Below are 24,458 nucleotides of genomic sequence, written 5' to 3'. Positions count from 1 at the left end.
AGACTATGACTCAAAAAAAAAACATTTAGGCATTACATTTGACTGAAAGAAATAGAAACTTAACTATGGTGACCTAATCGATTAGAGTTTATTTTTCTTAAGAGGAAGTTCAGAGACAGGTAGTTCACAGTACCATTAAGATCCCAGGATTCTCCCATCCTTCTGATTTGTTTTCCTTAGGGTCTGGGGTTCATATTCATGATTGCCTCACAGTCACGATATGGTTATTATCCCTCCAGTGTAATATCCACCTTCCAACTAGGGGGAACATGAAGAAAAAAAAAAGGGCAAAAACAAACAAACAAAAACCCCAGAAAACTATAATTTTTCCAGAAGCCTTGCCTCTAGACTTCTGCTTTACCTCATTGGCCATAACTGTGTCAGGCTCAGGCTGAGGACAAAGGTACAGCCATGTCAGCAGTAATGGACAATTAGACATAGTTCAACATGAGCTGCCCTGAGTGATTTTTACAACGCTAGGCGGGCACCTTTCCTGCTTCTGCTGTAGGATGCTGGAGAAGTACCAGCAAGCAAAGAACACCCTCAAAAGAATAGAACAGTGATACATGAGTGCTGATTTTTGAATTTTGTACCCACTTTTAACACTAAGAAATTCCCGTCAGAATGGGCATTCAAAAAGGCACAGTTCAAATTGCCAAGGAACTTTAAAAAAATCCAAACATGAACTTGCATCTCTCAAAGACCATTAAAGAAGAACCCTTTCATACAATGCAGCAATCCTTCTCAAAACCCTTACTCTCTCCTCCCCCATTCACTCATACATTTTCTTGTATCTTGTAAAAGTATTGATCCATAATAGATTAGAAAAGTTATTTTCAAAGATCCTTTACCACAAAGAGCTTAAGAAGTACTGTTGTATTATAAATCATTTATTTTGCATCTTAAAGAATTAGAATTGGCCCCGTGGAAACAGATTGACCCTTATGGGTCAGCATTCTCCTTACTGGGGGCGGGGAGAGGTGAAGAGAGCATGGGAAGACTCATTACACAGCAATTTTTAAACTCATTATACGATCATAAAATGAAGGTACAAAATATAAGTACTTCAGTGGAGGATGGAGAAGAGAGACTTAAGCTTCCTTTGGCTTTCTTTCCCATCACTCCAGTGTTTTAATGTTACACCCACCCATTCTTTTCTTGGCCCTCCAGGGGAGGAAACAGGTAATGGTCAATTGACCAAAAATGATATGGAGGCATAAATCAGAACTGCTGAAATGCTATGGCTCCCCAGGTATTCTTGTGTGACATCAAACGCATGAATCAGGTAGGGAAGAGTGGGCTACCCACTGTGGCCAAGATAAATTTTGACAGGTAGTTGTTAATTAAATATAGAATTATGATACTTTAAAAGAAACTGAACATAAATCAAGAATTATTGAATTGACAATATTCTTCTGTTGTGAAATATAGCAATGTCTCAGGTATTTGGACTCCAGCCTACCTGAACCATAGGCTTCTGGAATAGCTCTAGGCCAGGTTGAGTGCCAGTGAGCTATTCTTGCATACAAAACATCCCAAGCCTCATGGCACCAAACAACCAGCAATCATTCTTTCTGAGGAGTCTGGGAGTGATGAGTGACTGGCTAACCCCACAGGGATAGCTAATGAGTCTGCGCTTCCCTGGAGTCTCTGCTCTGGGCTGGACTTAGCCAGAGCATCTTGTAGCGGCCGAAAGTTCAATCCGAGAGACCACCAAGAGCCAATTCCGATGAAAGTTCAAGAGGGTCTTTATTTGCAAGCTCGAGCCTGGACCTCTGTCGACAACCGACACAGCAGAGCACATTCAGAGGCCCTGACTTCCTTAAGCAGATGCCTTTTATGCTTTTACACAAAGGGAGGAGGAGTTTGGGGGGCTTTCCAGTTTTGTTACCATGTAATTGGGTAGTTCCTCTGGTGGTCAGCTTAATCGTGGAGGATTGGCTAGCCTGACTCGGGCTGACCTTGGTACACTAGCTAGGGAAGTTGCAGAGACATCTGGAAACTTAGGTGATTACCCCCTGGCACCTGATTGGATGTTGCTAAGGGGAAAGTGAGACAAGGGAAGAATAACTAGAGCTTTGCAGTTTCTCCCATAACTGGAACTTTAAACAGTTATATGTTTTAAGACAGAAAACTAAAATTGGCTGTGCTATTGTTCACAAGCCAATTACATATTTATTGGGTTATAGCATGCTCCTAACCTAAGTCTATGGTATACTCTATTACGGTCCTCTCAATCTAAGCTGGGACCCATCTGCTCTGTGTGCCATTCGTTCTCCTTCTGAGAATAGCAGATGTGCCTTGGTGTGTCCTTCTGGTGGCAATGGCTGGAATCCCAAAAAGCCGGAAGAACCACGAAGGCCTGTAGGCCTAGACTGAGACCAGGTCCTCTCTTCTGGTACATCCCTTCATTCTACCAGCCAAACAAATCACATGGCAAAACTGACTCAAAGGTGGAGGGGAGGTTTTGCCTCTTTGTGAAGGAAACCACAAAATCCATGACAAAGGATGTGGAAACAGGACAGATAAAGAATTGGGGCCATTTGTATAATTTCCAAAAGTTGTTTCCCCAAATGTTATTTCTTGTGTGTGTGAGGATGTTTCCAGACGAGATTGCGTTGGGATTGGTGAATGGAATAATCACGATGTGGATGGGCATCATCCAGCCCCGAGGACCTGTCTAGAATAAAAGTGCAGAGGAACGTCTCAAACCTGACTGCTTGAGCAGGAGCATCAGCTTTCTGGCCTCAGTATTCCTTGCTCTCAGACCTGCAGCCCTGGGCGGGGACCTATGTCATTGGCTCCCAACTCTCCTACCTTCAAATTACACCCTGGTTTTCCTGGGTCTCCAGCTCACAGATAGCAGATTGTGGGACTTCTCAGCCTCCATAATCACAGGGGCCAGTTCCTTATGATACATCATGTATATATATGGCACTAGGGCAACACCTAAAGCAAATTCGACTAGTGGAGAGCATATAATAATGCAGTCACAGAAATTACTCTTTGTTTGGTCAGAACTGCCAGGGTGGGGATGTGCAATCTGGTGCTGTGTGAAAGATGAAAGGATTGCACAAAAGCTAGATTGGAAAATAGAGTTTATTTAAAAAGTAAGTGGGGGGTGGGCAGAGCGAGAGGAGATTCACCTTTCCAAGGTTGGAGAGGGGGCCAAAGACTAGTAAACATGGCAGCAGCCATAGCTCAGAGAGCACATGGACACACCAGAGTCTAGTAAAGCAACGGTGGCTGGCTACTTGAGGCTGGATGCTTTTAAACATTCCCCTTTGACGGAGACAGGTCATTAAGGTGGTTGGATGGTGGTCTGCTCCATGTCATCATGAAGTGTAGGTAAACACAGGTACTGACATCAGGTGATGGACAGCAGGCAGCTGGGTGGCTTAGTCACATGACAGTTGCCATGTTGATGGGGTCTGTGTCATGAAGGTCATGAAGAGCTGATTAGGTTAACTTGTTTATGAAACAAGCTGAGGAGGAGACTGTAAAGCAATTATCCATCGCTACCTCTGACAAATCGGTTTTGTCCTTGGCTAGTAGATTAGAGAGTAAATTAGAGTGAACTACTAGAAGAACATGACAGAGCTAAGCGATGTTAAAATGGTTGCTCTGTCCTTTCATTCTTCTAATTTGAACCAATGTTTTTAAACAGAGAGATTTTACATAAAAATCCAGCTTTTTATGTTTTCTTGAAAAATCAGAAGCTCTGCAACACGGGGTCCACATTTCCACATGGCTCCATAGTAATCAGGAACTGAGTAGTAGTTGCTCACTGCCCTGTCCTTATTTGCTTATCTCCCTAGCCCTTGAAGCCTTTGAGTTTGCTTGACATAGTACTAGTTCTACAGCCAGCTCTGTTTCTTAAGTCTTCCGATAGTCTTCCAGAGTGCTCATTGTTTACCAAATACCTTAAACACAATATAATCAACAAAACCTAAGCTAAAGCATCTCTTTCTCCTCAGGCAACTAACTCTTCACCAATAGTCTCTACTTCCCTTGTCCAAGCTAGAAACCCATCCATCTTCTAGTAACCAGAGAAGAGCAAATTAAAACAGCAATAGAAGACCTTATTATAAACATAATGGCAAAAAGTACAAAAGTGGCTCATATCATGTATTGGAGAGGATGTTGGAAAAACATGTTACAGAAAAACAAATCACGAAGGGCATCACGTTGTAGGCTTCTCCAGGGCACTAACCTGGACGGCTATGCTAAGGACCTCTTAGATCTGAAAACTACGAGTGGCCACGACTGCTTTTCACCTACTCAGTATGCATTTTGCCCTTCTTCCTTACTTGCAGAACTCCTATTATCAGAGTAACAATGTATCTTACTTAGAAAAACATGCATACACACATATGTTCCAGCCCCATTCGTAGCAAGGGGTGGCTAGTCATACAGAGAAGTCATCGGGTGGGCCCTGGGGAAAGTCTTTTTTGTCCCCTGCCATCTTGTACCATGGATCAACCTGGAGGCTGGGCACATGCTCTGAGAACAGCAGAGCAGAAAGACTGATGGAGGATGGGTTACTGAAGAGTTGTGGTCACCATACCAGCCCTAGACAGCTCATCTCCAGGCTTCTATAATGGAGTAACACTTTGTTTAATAAGCTGTTATAGATCACCTCTGGTACTAGCACCTTGGTGCAGTTCCTGACACTCAAGGTTTTTTCTCAGGAAAAAAAGTCACTTTTTTCTAATGGTCAGAGGTAAGGTCTACAGACTGGTAGCATGATGAAGTTAAGATAATTTAGGCTTAAACAGATTAACTTTAAGACAAATAAGAGAAGCATTGCTTCAAGTAGCAGTTAATATACTTATTTATGCTCTAATTAATTACTAAAACCTGAAGTATTATCTTAAAGATAACTTGAAGGTGGTATTCATGAAATTTCTTACTCCACAAGGGTGAAGAAAGTGGAAAATTTAGCATCTATAAAAATAGATTTCAATAAGCTCATCAGTGGAATGATAATACTTTAAGGGACATCAGAATTTTTTGGCAGTACAACTTTATTCTATATCATGGAGGACATACTGTGTCTTCCCACTAGATTTCCTTTGATGACTCAGGGATCGCTGTTGACTTGACAATAGGGTGGAATCCCTACATTTTTACATAGGGTACCTTGTGAAGGAAGAATGCGTGCGGGACCTAGAGAGGGCAGATCCCGCCTGGAAACCTCACTGTTTGTGATTGATATAGTGGACAAGCACACAAGACAAAAAGACACACAGGTTGGGCACAGTAGCTCATACCTGTAATCCCAACATCCTGGGAGGCCAAAGCAGGAGAAACCTCATCTCTACAAAAAAACTAAAAAATTAGAAGGATGTGGTGACACATGCCTGTAGACCTAGCTACTAAGGAGGCTGAGGTGGAAGGATCATCTGAGCTCAGGAGTTCAAGATTGTGGTGAGCTGTGATCGTGCCACTGCATAACATTATTTCATTCTTTTTTTATGGTTGAGTAGTATTCCAGTGTGTGTGTGTGTGTGTGTGTGTGTGTGTGTGTGAGATCAGCCTGGGTAACAGAGTGAGAATCCCAACTCAAAAAAAAAAAAAAAAAAAGAAAGACACACAGAGTGTTTTAAAATGTAGATTTTATTATTATTCAGGTATGGGGAGGCCAACAGATCAGGAGATGATCTGCCATGAAGAAAATCGTTTATTACTTTACAGAGCCAAAAGGATGCAACAAAGCCACACAAGGCCATGTGGGAAAGCATCAAGATCCATGAGGCAAAAGTACTGGCAGGAAATGTGGCAAGAGCCTTTATCATGATTTCTGTAGGAAGGAACAGGCAAGGCAGAGTAAGCAGGTTTAGGATAGACTAGTTCAAATAACTTCAGCAGGCTCTGAGGTGCAGGGGTTGTCCCTAGTTTTCTGGCACTTGGCCCCACAGTGATTAGGGCAGGGGTAATACTGGCTTGATGTGCAACAACCTGATAAGTGAGGTCGAGGGTTAGTGGGCTCTGTGCTAGTTAGTTTGCACATGAAAAATAAGCTTTCTGGGAGTTGTTTGCTATCAATAGGAATTAGTTAACCCTTGCAGGGTCAGGGAGGCCCCAGATGCCAAAGTATTAAGAATACAGAAAATAAGAAAATATGGTGTTTTTGGTTTTGTTGAGTTGGAGTCTCACTCCATCATCCAGGCTGGAGTGCAGTAGCATGCTCACAGCACTGAAACCTGGACCTGCTGGGCTCAGGCGATCCTTCTGCCTCAGCCTTCCAAGTAGCTGGAACTACAGGCACATGCCACCACGCTTGGCTAATTTTTTGATTGTAGAGATGTCTCACCAAGTTGCCTAGGCTCGTCTTAAACCCGTGGGCTCAGGCAATCTTCTCACCTCAGCCTCCAAAATGTTTGGATTATAGGTGTGAACCACTGTCCCCAGCCCAAGAAAATATAGTTAATGGAAGTGGCCACTCATCTAGGACACCATACAGGATTCTCATGTTCAGCAGTGTTGAGAAAGTATTTATGGATACCAGCTCTGTGAAAAGCGCTGTCATGACACTGTTGCTGACCTCTGCAAATCTCAGGCACAGTACGCTGAGCTCAGGATCTAATTTCTGAAAATATTTAATTGAAAGGGATACAAGTGATTTTTGGTTACATGGATGAGTTGCATAGTGGTGGAGTCTGGGCTTTTAGTGTACCCATCACCTGAATAGTGTACATTGTACCTGAGAGGTGATTTTTCACCCACCCCACTCCCATCACCCTACTCCCTTAGTCTCCAATGTCCATTATACCATTCTATATGCCTTCATTGACCCATAGCTTAACTCCCACTTACAAGTGAGAATATGCGATATTTGGTTTTTCATTCCTGGGTTACTTCCCTTAGGATGATGGCCTCCAGTTCCATTCAACTTGCTTCAAAAGGCATTATTCCATTCTTTTTTTTAATGGTTAAGTAGTATTTCACAGTGTGTGTGTGTATCTCACATTTTCTTGGCTCACACTGACGTTGCCGAAGGAAGGCGGTGTGTTCCAAAGAAGCCCGTCAGTTTAAAGGCTGGAGAATCAATTGCCAGGGTCACACAAACGAAAAAACAAATAAATCCACGAAACAAGAGCACTTTTCTATTATGTTCTAGAATATTGCCTCTTATTTTCCCACTAGGGATACTGCCCTTTGCAACTCAGGCCTAATGTGCTTGCTGTCTTTTCTTGTGGGTCTGAACTCAGGAACAAGAAAAATGACCAAGTATTCAGACACCAGAACGTTACGCTCCAGTCCTGGTTTGTCCCGATTTCTATTAATTCCTGGCCAATCATTTCTGGGAGACTCACTGTTCTCATCTGCAAAACAAGGAGCTAGTAAGTGCATTCTATAGAGAACGTCTTCTCAAAGGAAACTGGCAGGTGCAAATGCCTGGGACAGAGGCTGGAACCCTCTCTATCACGCAAAGGCTTTCCCGCTAGCTCCCTCGCCGTCACACATCGCCTCGCCCCTCTTCGCCTCCCCATAGGCGACACCCGCGCATGCGCACCATCAGACCCTTCCCACTTTCCGTCGCTTCCTGTTCTGTCTTCGCTCCGCCCACCGCTGGCGCCGTCGTTTCCGGGTCACCCCGGAAGCGGTCGGAGCATTTCTGTCCCCTGGCCTTCTGAGCCCCTTCCTTCGCCAGCGTCTTTCCCACCGTCTCGGTCGCCGGGGAAGGTGGTTGCCTGGGAGGTTGTCCAGTTTCACAGCCGCGCAGAGCGGGCAAGGGCCGTCCTCCGTGCCCTTGCTTGTCCGCAGCCCCGTCCGGCGAGCGGCGCCGAGTTCCAGGGCGCCATGGCCAGGGCCCGCCGCGGCCGGCCGGCTGTGAGGCCGCCCTTCGCTGCCCGCGCGCTCCCGCGGCCCCTGCGTCCGCCTGCGCCCGTCTCGGCCTGAGCGCAGCCCCTCAGCGGCCGTGGCCGCCTCGTCGGAGGGCATGGCCTCCGAGGCGCCGTCCCCGCCGCGGTCGCTTTCGTCGTCGCCGCCGGCCTCCCCCGAGCCCGAACTGGCGCAGCTGAGGCGGAAAGTGGAGAAGTTGGAACGCGAGCTGCGGAGCTGCAAGCGGCAGGTGCGCGAGATCGAGAAGCTGCTGCACCACACGGAACGGCTGTACCAGAGCGCCGAGAGCAGCAACCGCGAGCTCCGCACGCAGGTGCGCTCCCGGCCCGCCCGCGAAGGGCCCCCTGGCAGGTCTCGGAAGTGCTTGGTAGAGTCCTTGACATAAGCAGGCGAAAGCTCAGCGCGGCCTTAATTCCAAGTGCATTCGGAGCGAACGCAGAGTTCAGGCTACTTGAGTTAAATGAGTGTCTCCGGCGGGCGAGAAATGAACGCGAGCACTGTGGCTGCGTTGCCTTCCTTCTCGCGTGTCCCCATACTCTGGAGGCAGTAGGCACATGTGTAATGTTTCATTCTAGATCCCGTTTTGAGTGCTGAATTTGAGCCAGAATCCCATCGCTATCAGTCATCGGGTGTTCCCATTTGCACTGGGCTTCAGATGCCCGTCAAGTGAGAATGGTCCTCATGCCTGTAATTCCAGCGCCTTGGGAGGTCGAGGCGGAAGGATCGCTGGGCCGGCGGCTCAAGATCAGCCTGGGTGGCAAGACTCCGTCTCAGCAAAAAATTTTACAAAATTTTTTGGATGTGGTGGCACATGCCTATGGTCCCAGCTACTCAGGAGGTGGAGGTAGGAGGATGGCCTGAATCCAGGATGTCGAGGCTACAGTGAGCCGTGACCACACCCCTGCACTCCAGCCTGGGCAACAGAACGAGGCTTTGTCTTTAAAAAGAATGATAGTAAGGATCGCCGGAGCCCAGCAGGTCGAGGCTGCGGTGGCCCGGAGCGGCCACTGCACTCCAGTCTGGGCGACTGAGACTGAGTGAGACTCCAACTCAAACAAACAAACAAACAAGCAAACAAAAAGAATGATAGTAGCACACAAGATTAAACGTGAGCAGACTTAAACAGTTTTATGAACTGTTGAATGCTATACATGTGTAAGATTGCTTTTCTGGGCTTTTGTTGGATTTTCTCATGAAGTAGGGAATTTATAGCTTTTTATTAGCGCCATTAAGCAGCTTATTTCATTTGCAAAACATACAGTAAGGGCAAATATTTAAACTCACATTTAAAAAAAGGAAGAGCATAATATTTTTCCTGCTTGATACTGTTGGACAGTTGCACTCTCAGGACAGTTTTTTTTTCCCCACAGTTATTAATTTCTATTTAACTTTTCTAGTTCTTCATAATTTGTTGGTACATTTCTTAAAACCAATATGTAGGCTGAACACTAAAACATCATCAAACTTTGTTATGCTTTGTTAGTAAATGAGGTATGAAAATAACTGCTGAATTGCAGTGACTTTGCTCATTGCATAGGCATCCTGTGTTATGACATAAGTTTTAATTCATTTATTCAGCAGTTCCTGAACACCTATGATGTACAGAACCGTGCTCTGAGAATACAAATGTAAAAATATCATGGGAAGGGGGAACAAAATATGACAACCTTTAAAAAAAGAACCCTTTTATAATTCTAAATTGGTTTTTTTTTTTTTGAGTTGGAGTCTCACTCTGTTGCCCAGACAGGAGTGCAGTGGCCACTTCCGGCCACCGCAGCCTTGACCTGCTGGGCTCTGGCGATCCTTCCCCTTCAGCCTTCCAAGTAGCTGGAACTACAGACGCGTGCTACCACGCCCGGCTAATTGTTTTGATTTTTATTGTGGAGATGAGGTCTCGCCAAGTTGCCCGGGCAGGTCTCGAACCTGCGGGCTCAGGCAATTCACTCACCTCGGCCTCCCATGGCGCGGGATTACAGGTTGAGCCACTGAGCCTGGCCTATAATTCTAAATTGCTAAAGCACTGCTTGCATTAGAAATCCTAAAAGAAAACTTTTATTTGCTAATCTTCAGAGCCAGCATTTTGGTTATTACTGTTAATTTGCAAATGCACACTGACTAGAGTAATGGGACCGTGTGAACAGGAGCCTTTATTTTTAACAAAAAAATGTTTTTACTGCTAATCTTTAAAAAGATCAGCAGCTGGGCGCTAAAAAGATCAGCAGCCTGGGGCTGGACGCGGTAGCTGACGCCTATAATCCTAGCACTTTGGGAGGCCGAGGCGAGAGGATTGCCTGAGCCCAAAGGTTCGAGACCAGCATGAGCAACTTGGTGAGACCTTGTCTCTACAATAAAAATAAAAAAAATTAACGGCGTATGGTGGAATGTGCTTGTAGTTCCAGCTACTTGGAAGGCTGAAGCGAAAGGATCACCTGAGCCCAGCAGGTCAAGGCTGCAGTAGCAGTGAGCATGCCAGTGCACTCCAGCCTGGGTGAAACAGGGAGACTCCTACTCAAAAAACAAAACAAAACAAAAAAAAAACAGCAGTTCTCCCTAAAGAATTAGAAAAATTTAAAACTATTAGTTCCTATCCCTATCGAATTATTCAATAATCCAATATCATGCAGTGTTTTCCTTCTGGAAATAACTATTCACTTAAATATGTTAATGTCACTTGTAAGCTTTAAGACACATTTTTAATTTGACTACAAAATTTTTTGAGATAGGGTTTCACTCCGTCACCCAGGCTGGAGTGCAGTGGCACAGCCCTAGCCCACTGTAAATTCTCCCTCCTGTGCTTAGCTATCCTCTTGCTTCAGCTTCCTGAGTCACAGACTACAGGTGCATGCCACCATGTCTACTTCATTTTTTATTTTTATTTTTTGTAGAGATATGTTGCTCAGACTGGTCTAGAACTGGTCTCAAGTCATCCTCCTTTCTTGACCTCCCAAAGTGCTGGAATTCCAGGTGTGAGCCACCATGCCAGCATTCTTTTTTTTTTTTAAAGAAATAAAAGGTAGTCTTATGACTAGATAACTGCAGCAGTAGGGAACAGAGAAGGTGACTGCCTGAGAGGGGCATCTGTCCTCCCATGTGCCCCCATTTTTAGTCTAACATGAAAAATTGAAATGCACGGAAAGTCTTGACTGCTGTGGATAATAATAACTCCTTACTCTCCTAAGTCAGCCTTCCCTGGTGGCAGGGTGGATTTTGTTAACTTTCACTACAAATTTCTGAATATATTTTGAGTTGGGGTCTCATTCTGTCACCTAGGCTGGAGTGCAGCCGTATGTCTTGGTGCAACATAACCTCAAACTCCTGGGCTCAAGAGTAGCTGAGGCTATAGGCATGTGCTGCTGCGTGTGGCTAATTTTTTATTTTTATTTTTTTGTAGAGACAAGGTCTCACTATGTTGCCCAGACTGATCTCCAACTCCTGGGCTCCCAAAGTGTTGGCATTACAGACATGAACCACCTCACTTGGCCACTGAATATGTTTTATCTGGAGCAGTGAAAAATTGGCTTGAGAATATGTACAGGCCTTGGGGTTAAAACAAACCAACCAACCAAAAACTTCAGAGAATTCTTATGTAAAATTGGTGTCAGGACAGCTAATTTGTAAAGTGGTGTGTGAATTAAGGCAGGGTTATCCAAAGCAGCAAGTATAGTGCCCAGTATGTAGTAGATACTAAATCTAATTCATAGTAATGCTAGTAGTCAGAGCCAGGACGAAGACAAGGCAGTCAGGCTCCTAGGTGAGAAGTTTAGTGGGCACCAATTCCCAAATAGGCACCCTGTACTTGCGTGAATCTGAGAGTGAGTGCCTCCTTAGGTATTTCACCCCAGGTGCCTTGCTTGCCTTACCTGAGTTCCTTCCCTGGTCGTAGCCAGAAGTGCTTGGATAACTTATATATAGTCAGTTTTATTGCCTTTCTCTGTTTAAGCTTTATGTATCATGGAATACTTAGAAGCTGTTTTTAGTTGGTTTCACGCATGTAGTAAGCACTGTTTCATATGAAGGTCCTATCTGACTGAGTGTACTGACTGACTGCTTCTCATCTGCTTTGGGGCATTTCCATGCTGTTGCTCTCTGGCCTAGGGCACTTTCAAGGGCACTTAAGTGAGTGCGGCATGTGTAGGACAGATGTCCCTTCAGACCATTGTCCTTCTCTGTTCCCTCCTATTACTGTTTAGTTATAGGACTACTATTTAAAGAAAACGTTTATTAAAGCTCATACGTGGCATTTTTGAGGGAGTAGTTAATTCCAAGTGGAGGACACTGAGTGATATTAACTCAATAGTCACGGGAGTTTGTAGTTGTTAAAATTTATAATAATTTAGGGACAACTGCTCACTTTAAAAAATATTAGCATAAAGACATTCTTTTTTTTTTTTTTTTTTTTTGAGTCAGAATCTCACTCTGTTGCTCAGGCTGGAGTGCAGTGGCACAGTCACAGCTCAGTGCAGCCTGGACCTCCTGGGCTCAGGTAATCCTTCTGCCTCAGCCTCCTGAGTAGCTGGGACTATAGGTACAAACCACTATGCCCAACTAATTGTTTTTATTTTTTGTTGAGACAAGGTCTCACTATGTTGTCTAGGCTGGTCTCAAACTCCTGAGCTCAAGCAGTTCACCCACCTCAGCCTCCCAAAGTGCTGGGATTACTGGCGTGAGCCACCGTGTACTGCCAACATTCTTATTTGTTAGAAATATAGGATCCTGTTCACAGAGTTCCATTACTGAATTTAGTCTGTTTTTTGGAAGAGATATTTGGATGTTTAACAAGAGAGTTTAAGAATAAAAACATTGGCTGGGCTTGGTGGCTTAGCTTGTAATCCCAGCACTTTGGGAGGCTGCGGCGAGTAGATTGCCTGAGTCCACGGGTTTGAGACCAGTCTGGGCAACTTGGTAAGACCTCGTCTCTAAAATAAATAAAAAATTAGCCGGGCGTGGTAGCGCGTGCCTGTATTTCTGGCTACTTGGGAGGCTGAGGCGGAAGGATTGCCTGAGCCCAGCAGGTCGACGCTGGGGTGGCTGTGAGTATGCTACTGCACTCCAGCCTGGGTGACAAAGTGAGACTCCAACTGAAAAAAAAAAAAGAATTAAAACATCTCTTTCTGCAAATTAAATGTAAAAGGTGAAAAATTAAATTACATTTTTAGTTTTTCCAAATGGGAAACTAGCTGTTCTCGGCAATTACTTGTAATGGCAGGAGAGTGATTTATATGCGAGTGTTACATGATTTATTTTCTCTAAAACTATGTTTTCTTTCAGGTGGAAGAACTCAGTAAAATACTCCATTGTGGGAGAAATGAAGATAATAAAAAGTCTGATGTAGAAGTACAAACAGAAAACCATACTCCTTTGTCAGTCTCAGGTATTTAACTTATAGTGAGGCTATACTAATACTGTTATATTCAAATCATGCTAATGTATAGTTTTCTTTAAATTTAAAATAGACTAAGAGCTAGACAAATGAGAGCTATTATGTATAATGTTGCCTTCTCTCTGTGTGATTTGGTATTCAGATGATCAATTTGCCTTTCTGGTGGAAAAATTTGAAGTGTAATGTCCTATAATTTTTATAGTGTTGCTAAGGTGTCTTCAGTGGCCCACTCACTGAGTAATTTTTGCTATACAGTTAGCTATCCACATTCATATCTGGCTTTCTTTGTGACCGGGGCATGTATTTTCTTACTGATGTGTTCTACTTAACGTTGTGTGTAGTGCCAGTCACTTAGACCCTGGTGGGAATGGTGAGCCCTCCATCATGACATCATGGCATTATGTTATAATGCAAAGTAACTGAGATACCGAGTTTTAACATATACAGAAGGTGCCAAAAAATGTATACACATTTTTAAAAAGAGAAAAAACTATATTAAAATTGTAATATTCAATAATATCGGTAACAAAAGATGAGTACAAGTCACCTTTGACTTCTGAAATTATAAGAGGTTCTCAAAGTGATTGCCATCAGCATCCAGACACTTTGATTACAGCAAACTATTGCAGGACTTGTTGCTGTGTGAGGCCTCCCGGATCTTCCCTTGTGCACATCACACACAGTACCACATGTCTCAGACTTATCACGGATGCATGCAGTTGTTAGGTGTGTTGGAGGTTCTGTTGCATACTCACATTGTCGTACTACTTTAAAGTGGTCTTACATTCCTCGACTGACAGCTATGCTTTCGCCATTTTCTTTGACTGTCCTGCTTGTCGCAAGGTGACACTAGCATTCATTTGATTAAAGCCATCTTTTGAGCCAAGTCATACTGCATGTTGCTGCTGTATTCAATTCAACTTTGAAAAATAATACATACATAACATTTCTTTTTTCTTTTTTTTTTTTTGAGTTGGAGTCTTACTCTGTCGCCCAGACTGGAGTGCAGTGGCCGCTCCTGGCCACCACAGCCTCGACCTGCTGGGCTCCGGCGATCCTTTCGCCTCAGCCTTCCAAGTAGCCGGAATTATAGGCATGCGCTGCTACGCCCGGCTGATTTTTTGATTTATTGTAGAGATGAGGTCTCACTGCCCAGGCGGGTCTCGAACCTGCGGGCTCAGGCAATCCACTCACCTCAGCCTCCCAAAGGCGCGGGATTACAGGCTGAGCCACTGAGCCCGGCCATAACATTTCTTAAAGTGTGTATACATTTTTTTGACACCCCCATATGTGTCACAAGAAGTAGTAATCTTTCCCATTAAGTTTTGCCTTGCATTATTCAGCACATAATTTAGTGAAATTGCTAAACACAGTAGTAGTACTAACCTTAATTACTTGTATGAGATACACACACACACTTTTATTTATTTATTTGAATTGGAGTCTCATTTTGTCACCCAGACTGGAGTGCAGTGGCATGCATACTTACGACCACCCCAGCGTCGGCCAGCTGGGCTCTGGTGATCCTTCCACCTCAGCCTTCCAAGTAGCCAGAACTACAGACGCATGCTACCACACCTGGCTAATTTTTTTTTATTTGTTGTAGAGACGAGTTCTCACCAAGTTGTCTGGGCCGGTCTCAAACCTGTGGGCTCAGGCAATTCCCTCACCTCAGCCTCCCAAAGTGCTGGGATTACAGGCTGAGTTACCAAGCCCAGCCTATGTATATATTTTTAAAAGCAGCATCAGAAGAGAACTTTGACAGGAAAATCAACCCCTAATTCCCTGCCTTTATTTTGTTGTCATTGATAAGCAACAGTATTAAGAGTTGCTAAGTGTTCCTGACTGAACACCATCAATCTATCTATTTTGTTTTTACTTTTGCTGTGGAAAATCCAAATCTACTTGCCTTTTTTTCTTTTTAACCTGACAACTGGGGTATTGAAGGAGACATTTGAATCAAAGGAAAAGTACTTTTTTTTTTTTTTTTAGAAAGTGAATTAGAGAGAAAGAGGAGATTCACCTCCCTAAGGTAGGGAAGAGGGCCAAAACCAGGAAACATGGCCTGGCCGTAGCACAAAGAGCACATGGGCACACCATAGCTTAGCAAGGCAATGGTGGCAGCTGCTCGTGGTTGAGTCCTTTTAATCCTTCCCTTTGATGGGGAAGGTCATAAGGTGATTGGGTGGTGGTCTGTTCCACATCATCACGAGGGGACAGGTAAGCACAGGTACTGACATCGGATGATGGACAGCAGGCAGATGGGTGGGTTAGTCACATGGTTGCTGCCAAGATGGTGGGATCTGTCTATGTCATGAAGGCCAAGAAGGGCTGATGAGGTTAACTTGAGTTTTATGAGTGGAGACAAATACCTTACCCCATGTCTCTCCTTCATTTGGTCATTCCTGAGTTGTTTACTTTATAATAAACCCATATAGGGCCCATTTATGAGTGAGAGCATGCAGTATTCTGTTTCTGTTTCTGTGATAGTTCACTTACAGTGATGGTCTCCAGCTGCATCCATGTTGCTGCAAAGGATGTGATTTTGTTGTTCTTTATGGCTGCAGTGGTAATCCACGTGTTCCATCAGTATCACATTTTCTTCCAGTCCACTTTCAATGGGCATCTGGGTTGGCTTCATGTTTTTGCTATTGTTAATAGTGTCAGCAGAGGAGAGAGGCCTTGATCTGGCAGAATCAAAGGAAAATACTTCTGCAATTTTATTTGCACCATCATTTTTAATAATTTAAAATTGTACAGTTGTAAAATCATGATTTATTTGCAATATGTGCTATTTGCAGTATGGCTTTTTGCAATCAATGCCAGTGCTTTGGGGTTAAGACCTTTTTATATATACTATTTTAATATGATATATCACCTAATTTGTTTTTCTACAGATTATTATTATCAGACATACTGTAATGATATTAGTCTTCCAAATAAAGTGACTGAACTCTCAGAGCAGCAAGATCAGGATATTGAAAATCCTACTTTCAATTTGAAAGACCAGTTACAAGTAGAAAATGATGTTTACACTGATACCAATATCACAGAAAATGTTGAATGTAGACAAGAGGACCATTTTGCCTCAAGTTCACAGGTAATAAAATACTAAAAACTATAAAACTGTTGATGCCTAAGAACTTGTTCTTCTTCATTGTTATGCAGAAAAATAGATTTCTTTGGTCCATCACATCATATACAGGGGTTGTAAACATTCTTATGTATAGTTATGCAAAAAAATTTTAATTTTTGAAAACCAAAATTAAATGTATAGTTGTTTTCCTGCTACATTGTATTCTCAACTTTTATGATGTATGCAAGAACTGAAACAAAGAAAACTTGTCAATATATTTTGACTCAGCCAACTTTAGGCAACAAGCCCAATACCATGTTCACACGTAAAAAGTTTGTTGATGCCTCCTTTAAGTCACTGTCACTGTTCAGATTTCCTTGAATGTTTTTTATGAATTTGTTTTTACAGTTTGTTTGAGTGAGGATTCCCCACTATGTGTTATATATGCCACTAAATCTATAGCTTTCTCCTTCATTTCTTCTTTTAAAATTTTTTTCCGATTGAACATATAATTATTAAAGAATCTAGATCATTTGTCTTACAGAATATCTCAGTGTCTGTATTTTGTGGATTGCTGCTCTATATTATCATACATTTATTTTTGAATAATTGTTGCTCACTTTTGATGTCTTCAAAACTGGGTTGAAATTGAAATAACTGACTCATTGGTGAATATTTTAAAAAGTGGTTTAAGTTGTAATTGGTAGGCATCCCTTTTGTTATAGAAACTGAAGTCATTGCTTAAACATAGTTTTAAGTAATGATTTAAGTCTGTTTATTGTTTTGAATTCTGCTAATTTTTAAATTGGTGTACAGAGGCTTTTGTCTTACTTGATATGACTGTATCTTTTGTAGGAGCCAACATCTGTGTTAGCAACAGAAGATACATCCTTAGAAGGGTCATCATTAGCTGAGAGTTTGAGAGCTGCAGCTGAAGCTGCTGTATCACAGACTGGATTTAGTTATGATGAAAATACTGGACTATATTTTGACCACAGCACTGGTTTCTATTATGATTCTGTAAGTATTTCAGACCTTTTAATACTGTATGGTTGTATATTTAGTGCCTGACATCAAATATCAAACTCTAAGCTGAAGAAAAGCAAAAAGCTGCATTTATTTATTCATTTATTTTATTCTAAAGATGTGGAGTATAATTCAGGATTAGGTATACAAGCGGTCATTGTACAGGTAGGGTTTGGGCCTCCCTTTTGGTTCCCACTTTGCCTGGTGTGAGATCGAGTACTCTTATTGATATTGTATTTGCCCCCTCCCACCCAGGTAGTATCCCACTACTGCCAATCTCTTTCTTATAGTCTTATACTAAATGTTCAGGGTCCACTTAGAGTGAGAACAGGTACTCTGTTCTTTGTTTCTATGATAGATCACTGAGTATGATAGACTCTAAATCCATCCAAGTTGCTGAGAAGTCCGTGTGTTTGTCCTTCTTTATGGCTGCATAATATTCCATTGTATATATGTACCATAGTTTTTTTCTCCACTCCAGTTTCAATGGGCAGCACGGTTGGTTCCATGTTTTTTGCTATTGTGAATAGTGCTACAGTAAACATGTGCAGGTATCTTTTTTATAGAATGATTTGTGTTCTTCTGGGTATATTCCCTATAGGGAAATTGCTGGGTTATATGGAAGGTTAATGTCTAATTCTTGTTTTTTTTTTTGAGCTGGAGTCCTCACTCTGTCGCCCAGACTGGAGTGCAGTGGCCGCTCCCGGCCACTGCAGCCTCGACCTGCTGGGCTCCGGCGATCCTTCCACCTCAGCCTTCCAAGTAGCTGGAACTACAGACGCACGCTACCACACCCGGCTGATTTTTTATTTATTGTAGAGACGAGGTCTTGCCAAGTGCCCAGGCGGGTCTCGAACCCGCGGGCTCAGGCAGTCCACTCACCTCGGCCTCCCAAAGTGCTGGGATTACAGGCTGATCCACCGAGCCTGGCCTAATGTCTAATTTTATAAATCGCCACACTTTTCCAAAGAGGTTGCTAGTCTGCATTCCCACCAGTAGTGCAGAAGTGTTCCTTTTTTCTCTATATCCTTGCCAGCATCTGTTGTTTTATTAATGATGGCCATTCTTACTGGGGTTAGGTGGTTTCTCATTGTGGTTTTGATTTGCATTTTTCTGATGATATGTAAGACTGAGCACTTTTTCATGTGTTGGTGGGCTGCTCGTATATCTTCTTTTAAGAAGTGTCTTTTCATGTCTTTTGCCCACTTTTTAACGGGGCTGTTTGTTTTTTTCCTTTCTGCACATTTGAGTCCTTGCAGATCCTGGATGTTAGGTCTTTGTCAGATATATAGTTGGCAGACATTTTTTCCCATTCTGTGGGTTGTCTCCTTGCTCTCTTGATGGTTTCTTTTGCTCTGCAGAAGCTTTTCAGTTTGATGAGGTCCCACTTGTCTATTTTATCTCTTATGTCATGAACACTTAGGGTTTTGATCAGGAATTGGTTGCTAGTTCCAGTTTCCTTAAGGGTGTCTCCTGCATTTTCTAAGGTTCTTGTAGTTTGAGGTTTTATGTTTAGTCTTTGATCTGTTTAGAGTTCATTTTTGTGTCTGGTGAGAGGTAGGGGTCCTGTTTCAATCTTCTGCTTGTGGTCAGCCAGTTTTCCCAGCACCATTTACTGAAGAGCTTCTCTTCCCAGTGGGTGTTGGTAGAGGCTTTGTCAAAGATGAGTTGGTTGAGAAATTGAGGTTTTGCTTCTGGAATCTCTGTCTTGTTCCATTGGTCCATATGCTTATTCTTGTACAAATGCCAGGCTGTTTTGATTATTGTAGTCTTATAGTAAAGTTTAAAGTCTGGAAGTGTGATTCTTCCTGCCCTTTTTTTTTAATGATTGTTTTAGCTATTTGTGGTCATTTATGTTTCCATATGAATTTCTGTATTGGCATTTCCAGGTCTGAGAATGATGTTGGTAATGTAATGTGTATTGTGTTGAATCTAGATTGCCTTTGGTGGGATGGACATCTTAACAATGTTGATTCTTCCTATCCATGAGCGTGGAATATTTTTCCATTTGTTTGTGTCTTGGATTTCTTTGAGCAGTGTTTTGTAGTTTTCATTGTAAAGGTCTTTCACTTCTCTGGTTAGGAAGATACTGTGGTACTTCTTTTTTCGTGTGTGGCTATTGTACATGGGGTTATGCTTTTTATTTGGTTCTCTGCCTGCTCTTTGTTAGATCATAAGAATGCAGATGAGTTTTGCAAATTTATTTTGTACCCTGAGACTTTGCTGAAGTCCTTTATCAGTGCAAGCAGGTTGTTGACAGATTCTCTTAGGTTTTCGATGTATAGGATCATATTGTCAGCAAAGAGGCATAACTTTACTTCCTCTTTTCCTGTATGGATACCCCTGATTTCTTTCTCTTGTCTAATTGCTCTACCTAGGACTGCCAATAATGTTGAGCAAGAGGGGTGAGAGTGGTCAGTCTTGTCTTGTTCTGGTTTTTTTAGGGAAAATATTTCTAGTTTCTGTCTGTTTAGCAATATGCTGGCTGTTGATTTATCGTAGATGGTGCTTCCTATTTTGAGGTATATGTTCCTTCTTTACCTAGGTGTTTGAAGATTTTTATCAAGAAAGGATGCTGGATTTTATCAAAAGTTTTTTCTGTATCATGGTATAATCATGTAGTTCTTGTTTTTACATCTACTGATGTATTTAATTACATTTATGGTCTTGCGAATGTTGAACCAGTCCTGCATCCTGGGGATAAATCCTACTTGATCATGGTAGATGATTTTTGAGATGTGTTGTTGGATCCGATTTGCTAGAATCTTGTTGAGAATCTTTGCATCTATGTTCATTAGGGATATTGGCCTGTCAAAAAAAAGAACTTTTTTTGTTAGATCTTTACCCGTTTTGAGTATCAGTGTGATGTTAGCTTTGTAAAATGATTTGGGGAGAATTCCGTCTTTCTCATTGCCTGGAATAATTTCAATAGGACTGATAGCACCTCTTCCTTGTTGGTTTTGTAGAATTCTGCTGGGAGGCCAAAAAGCTACATTTAAAAGTTGTTTGTTTCGGCCGGGCCTGGTGGCTCAAGCCTGTAATCCCAGCACTTTTTGAAGCCAAGGTGAGGGGATTGCCTGAGCCCACAGGTTTGAGAACACCCTGGGCAACTTGGTGAGACCTCATCTGTACAATAAATTTTATTAAAAAATTAGTCAGGCATGGTAGCACGTACTTGTAGTTCCAGCAACTTGGAAGACTGAGGCGAAAGGATTACCTGAGCCCAGCAGGTCAACACTGGAGTATCTGTGAGCATGCCACTGCACTCCAGCCTGGGCGACTGAGTAATACTCAAACTCAAAAAAAAAAAGTGTTTGTTTCAAAGGTGTTTGACAAAAGGATTATAGCTTATGATTCTATACTTCTAGGTTTTTACTTAAGGTAAGTTGTTAATTGTGATTATTAATAGATGCGTACATGTTTTAGAGAGGTCGAATAATCTTTTATATATAAAGCAACACAAAAAATATTAATAACACTTTATTAATAAAATTTTTTTTTTCTTGTGGATACAGTCTCACTCTGCCTCCCAGGCTGGAATGCAGTGGCACAGTCATGGCTTAGTGCTGCTTCAACCTCCTAGGTTAAGGCAGTCCCTCTGTCTCAGCTGGGACTGCAGGCTCATGCTGGCCTGGCTCAGTTTTGTATTTTTTTGTGGAGATAGGGTCTCGTTATGTTGCCCAGGCTGGTCTTGAACTCCTGGACTCGAGCAATCCTCCCACTTTGACTTCCCAAAGTGCTAGGATTAAAGGTGTGAGCCAACTCACCTGGCTGAATAAAACTTTTATTAGTAAAAGTAGATCATTATTACATTGTTATAAAATGAGAATCTAAACTAATATTTTTTTCATAGAATTAATAGGGAGGTGAGATTGTTAATTTTAGGCTTGGGGTGATAGTTTTAAAAAATTATTTCAAATACTTCATGAATTCATTTAGACCACAGGGAGAGACTTTTATATATATATATTCTCAGCATGATTCTTATTAGTCAGTGTTTTATATTTAGTGCTTTTAAGCATTTCACTTAAAAAATAAATCAATCTGTTAACAGTGAGAACTAGGCAGTTAACAAGGGATCAGAAATATAATGGACCATGAACCAGGACAGAACCAGAAAGCAAAGTTCTTGATTTATAATACAACATTAAGTCTAATGCCAATTGGTTTTTATTCAAGATTCGATACAGTGATGGAACTCGTCAGTGTACCTCAGCTTTAAGGATCTAGGAATGAATGTGGACCTCTGGGAAATTATAGAATGCAGTGCCCAAAAGTGGAGTAGATGTTCACCATTCTAGTTACTGATACTATTGTTAATGAATCTAGGGAACATATTGATAATACTAAGTATCTCAGTTAAGATAAGGGATTTTACTAATTTGTCAGTCTTCATATGGTAAAATTCTTAAGTCCTTTGTGAAGAGAGGGTTTTCTTTCAAGAAAGTATGCTAACTGACAATGCTAATTAATACTTAGAAAATTAATGTTTAGGTTCTTATCCAAAGGGAGTAGTTATTATTTAATTTACTTAGTTTCCAGGAAAATGCAGAGTTTCTAAGTAGACGTTATTTTTTGTCAGTCTTCTGCCTTCTTTTCTGTAACTTTCCTCCTGACATCAGTTCTATAAATGGTTGCGTATTTCAGGTTATATTTCTGAGTGAATTAGAGACTTAATTGTATTGCCCTTTTTATTGTGCTAGTTCTTTTTTTTTTTTAATGAGTTGGAGTCTCACTATGTTGCACAGACTGGAGTGCAGTGGCATGATCATGGCTCACTACAACCTCCACCTCCTGTGTTCAGGTGATGGATCTGCTTCAGCTTCCCAAGTAGCTAGGACTATAGGTGTGAGCTACCTGTCTTGGCTAATTGATTTTTTTTTTTTGTAGAGATGAAGTCTCGCTATGTTGGCTATGGCTGGTCTCGAACTCCTAGGCTCAAGCAATTCTCCTGCCTTGGCCTCCCAAAGTGCTGGGATTATACGCATGAGCCACTGTGTCCAGTTTGTGCTAGTTTTTATTTTATTTTAATTAAGTTTTTCCTTTTCTTTCGAAAATGTCTATACATAACAGATTAAAAAAAAGTTTGTGTAATGAAAGTCTCATTATCACTAGAAATAAAGATTAGAAAGCTTCCATTCAGTTTGTTAAGGAAAAGATGGTAAGAATTCTAAATATTTTGTATGAGATCTGAAAAATGCATGAATTAAAGATGATAAATTTTAATAGTGTCAGTAGTTAGAAAAATAAATGATTCTTTTCCAGGAAGTTTTAGTTGCTCAATCTTAGTATATCATAAGATGTTTCCAGGTCTGTCTTGCATAGATTTATGATCTAAATAATATAAATTGTTTAATTAAATCTTGGTTATAGAATACGAGCCGATATCTGATAAATGTAGGTGTTTGCATAATTTTATTTTTTCTAGTTTTTAATCTATAATTTGCCAAGATTCATTTTTGCATGGCTGCTTTACTTGCAAGTCTTACTTAAATTGCCATAGGATGAATTAATTAATGAAGACAGTTTCTTGATTTTATTGTATAGAATATTATGCTGTGGTGTTTATGAACTTTATTTTCAAAATTTTCATCACTGATTTTAAGTAATGAACATTGGTGGAATGTTCATTACTTAAGGTAAATCTTTGTTTTATTATATTGAAAGGAGAGTTTGGGGGTTTTTTATACTACCAAGCCATTATTGTGTGCAGTCATTAAGAATAGTGAGTCTGGAATTGCTTTTATATGGTCAGCTTTTTCTTATGCATGTCTTAGTTTTCATGCCTTCAAAAAGTTTATTGTTAACTTTTTAGTGTAGTAAGTGCAACTACATGAAATAGCTGGTTTTTTTTATTTTTTATTATTATTTTTTTTGAGTTGGAGTCTCACTCCTTCGTCCAGACTGGAGTGCAGGAGCACGCATACTCACGGTCACCCCAGCGTCAACCTGCAGGGCTCCGGCGATCCTTCTGCCTCAGCCTTCTGAGTAGCTGGAACTACAGACACATGTTACCACGCCCGGCTATTTATTTTATTTTACTGTAGAGACGAGGTCTTGCCAAGTTGCCCGGGCTGGTCTCGAACCCGTGGACTCAGGCAGTCTACTTGACTTGGCCTCCCATAGTTCTGGGATTACAGGCTGAGCCACCAAGCCCGGCAGCTGTTTCTTATAAGTTAAAAATGGCCAAGTTTTGGCAGTTTCATATGATTCAGTTTAATATTTAGATTTACTTATTTTTTCATGCTGGGAAAATTAGAGCAGATATTGAATGGTAAAGTATTTTGAAAATTACAAGTGTTTTTTATTCTGAAATTTTTTTGTCTTCTGAAAATAAACATTTACTATATTTGCATACATTTGGTATTTTTGTCAGGTCTTATTTTTCTATTTTATTTCCTCCTACATGAATAGAACTTATTGTTTTCTTGACTTTGAAAGGAAAATCAATTATATTATGATCCTTCTACTGGAATATATTACTACTGTGATGTGGAAAGTGGTCGATATCAGTTTCATTCTCGAGTTGATTTGCAACCTTATCAGATGTCTAGTACGAAACAAAGTAAAGATAAAAAGTTGAAGAAGAAAAGAAAGGACCTGGATTCTTTTAGGACAAATGAGGAAAAGGTAATGTCTTTATAATTTAAAAAATGTACATAATAGTGATAGCATGTTAGTTAAGCCAACATTTTTTATGAAACTGAAACTCTTTCAGTAACTTGATATTTCAAAAACATTCATTAAGATAACAATCAAGAAAAGACTTTCACAAGTTTTCAGTCACTAGAAATAGAAGACATTTCTAAAATTTGAAGAAGATAGTAAAATTTAGGGGAGATGGAAGATACTGTGTTGTATAATTTGAAAGAATTCAGACCCTCAGTTGATAAGTTAATAACAACACACAATTAACAATAAAAGAAAAACAGTTTGTAGATAGACATAAATACAGGTTCAGCTTTCTTAGTTATTTTGAGCAATTTTTTTAACCTATTAGTAAACATTTTTAAAAAATCCATTGCTGGCAACTATGAAGTAAGATATTTATTGATTAGGATTAAGAGTTTAGATGACCTGCAAGATATTGATTAAGAAAGTGATGGTACATTTAATTGAGAAAGTGTT

The 24,458-nt window shown here is 41.2% G+C and overlaps 1 protein-coding gene across 1 annotated transcript in view; it reads left to right on the top strand.

Annotated features, from left to right (window-relative positions):
* Positions 1-7,565: 7,565 nt before the first annotated feature.
* AGGF1 (angiogenic factor with G-patch and FHA domains 1) overlaps positions 7,566-24,458 on the top strand; it is a 39,843-nt gene continuing 22,950 nt past the window's right edge. The window contains exons 1-5 of the mRNA XM_008055265.1: positions 7,566-8,161; positions 13,117-13,219; positions 16,126-16,328; positions 17,160-17,324; positions 23,772-23,960. Coding sequence (XP_008053456.1) covers positions 7,946-8,161; positions 13,117-13,219; positions 16,126-16,328; positions 17,160-17,324; positions 23,772-23,960 — 876 coding nt within the window. The 5' untranslated portion in view covers positions 7,566-7,945. The remainder of the gene's footprint in view (positions 8,162-13,116; positions 13,220-16,125; positions 16,329-17,159; positions 17,325-23,771; positions 23,961-24,458) is intronic.

Source organism: Carlito syrichta, unplaced genomic scaffold (genome assembly GCF_000164805.1).
Source record: "Carlito syrichta isolate Samal-C Ts95f unplaced genomic scaffold, Tarsius_syrichta-2.0.1 Scaffold301803, whole genome shotgun sequence".
NCBI lineage: Eukaryota > Metazoa > Chordata > Mammalia > Primates > Tarsiidae > Carlito > Carlito syrichta.
This window is presented reverse-complemented; position numbering and strand designations above follow the sequence as displayed.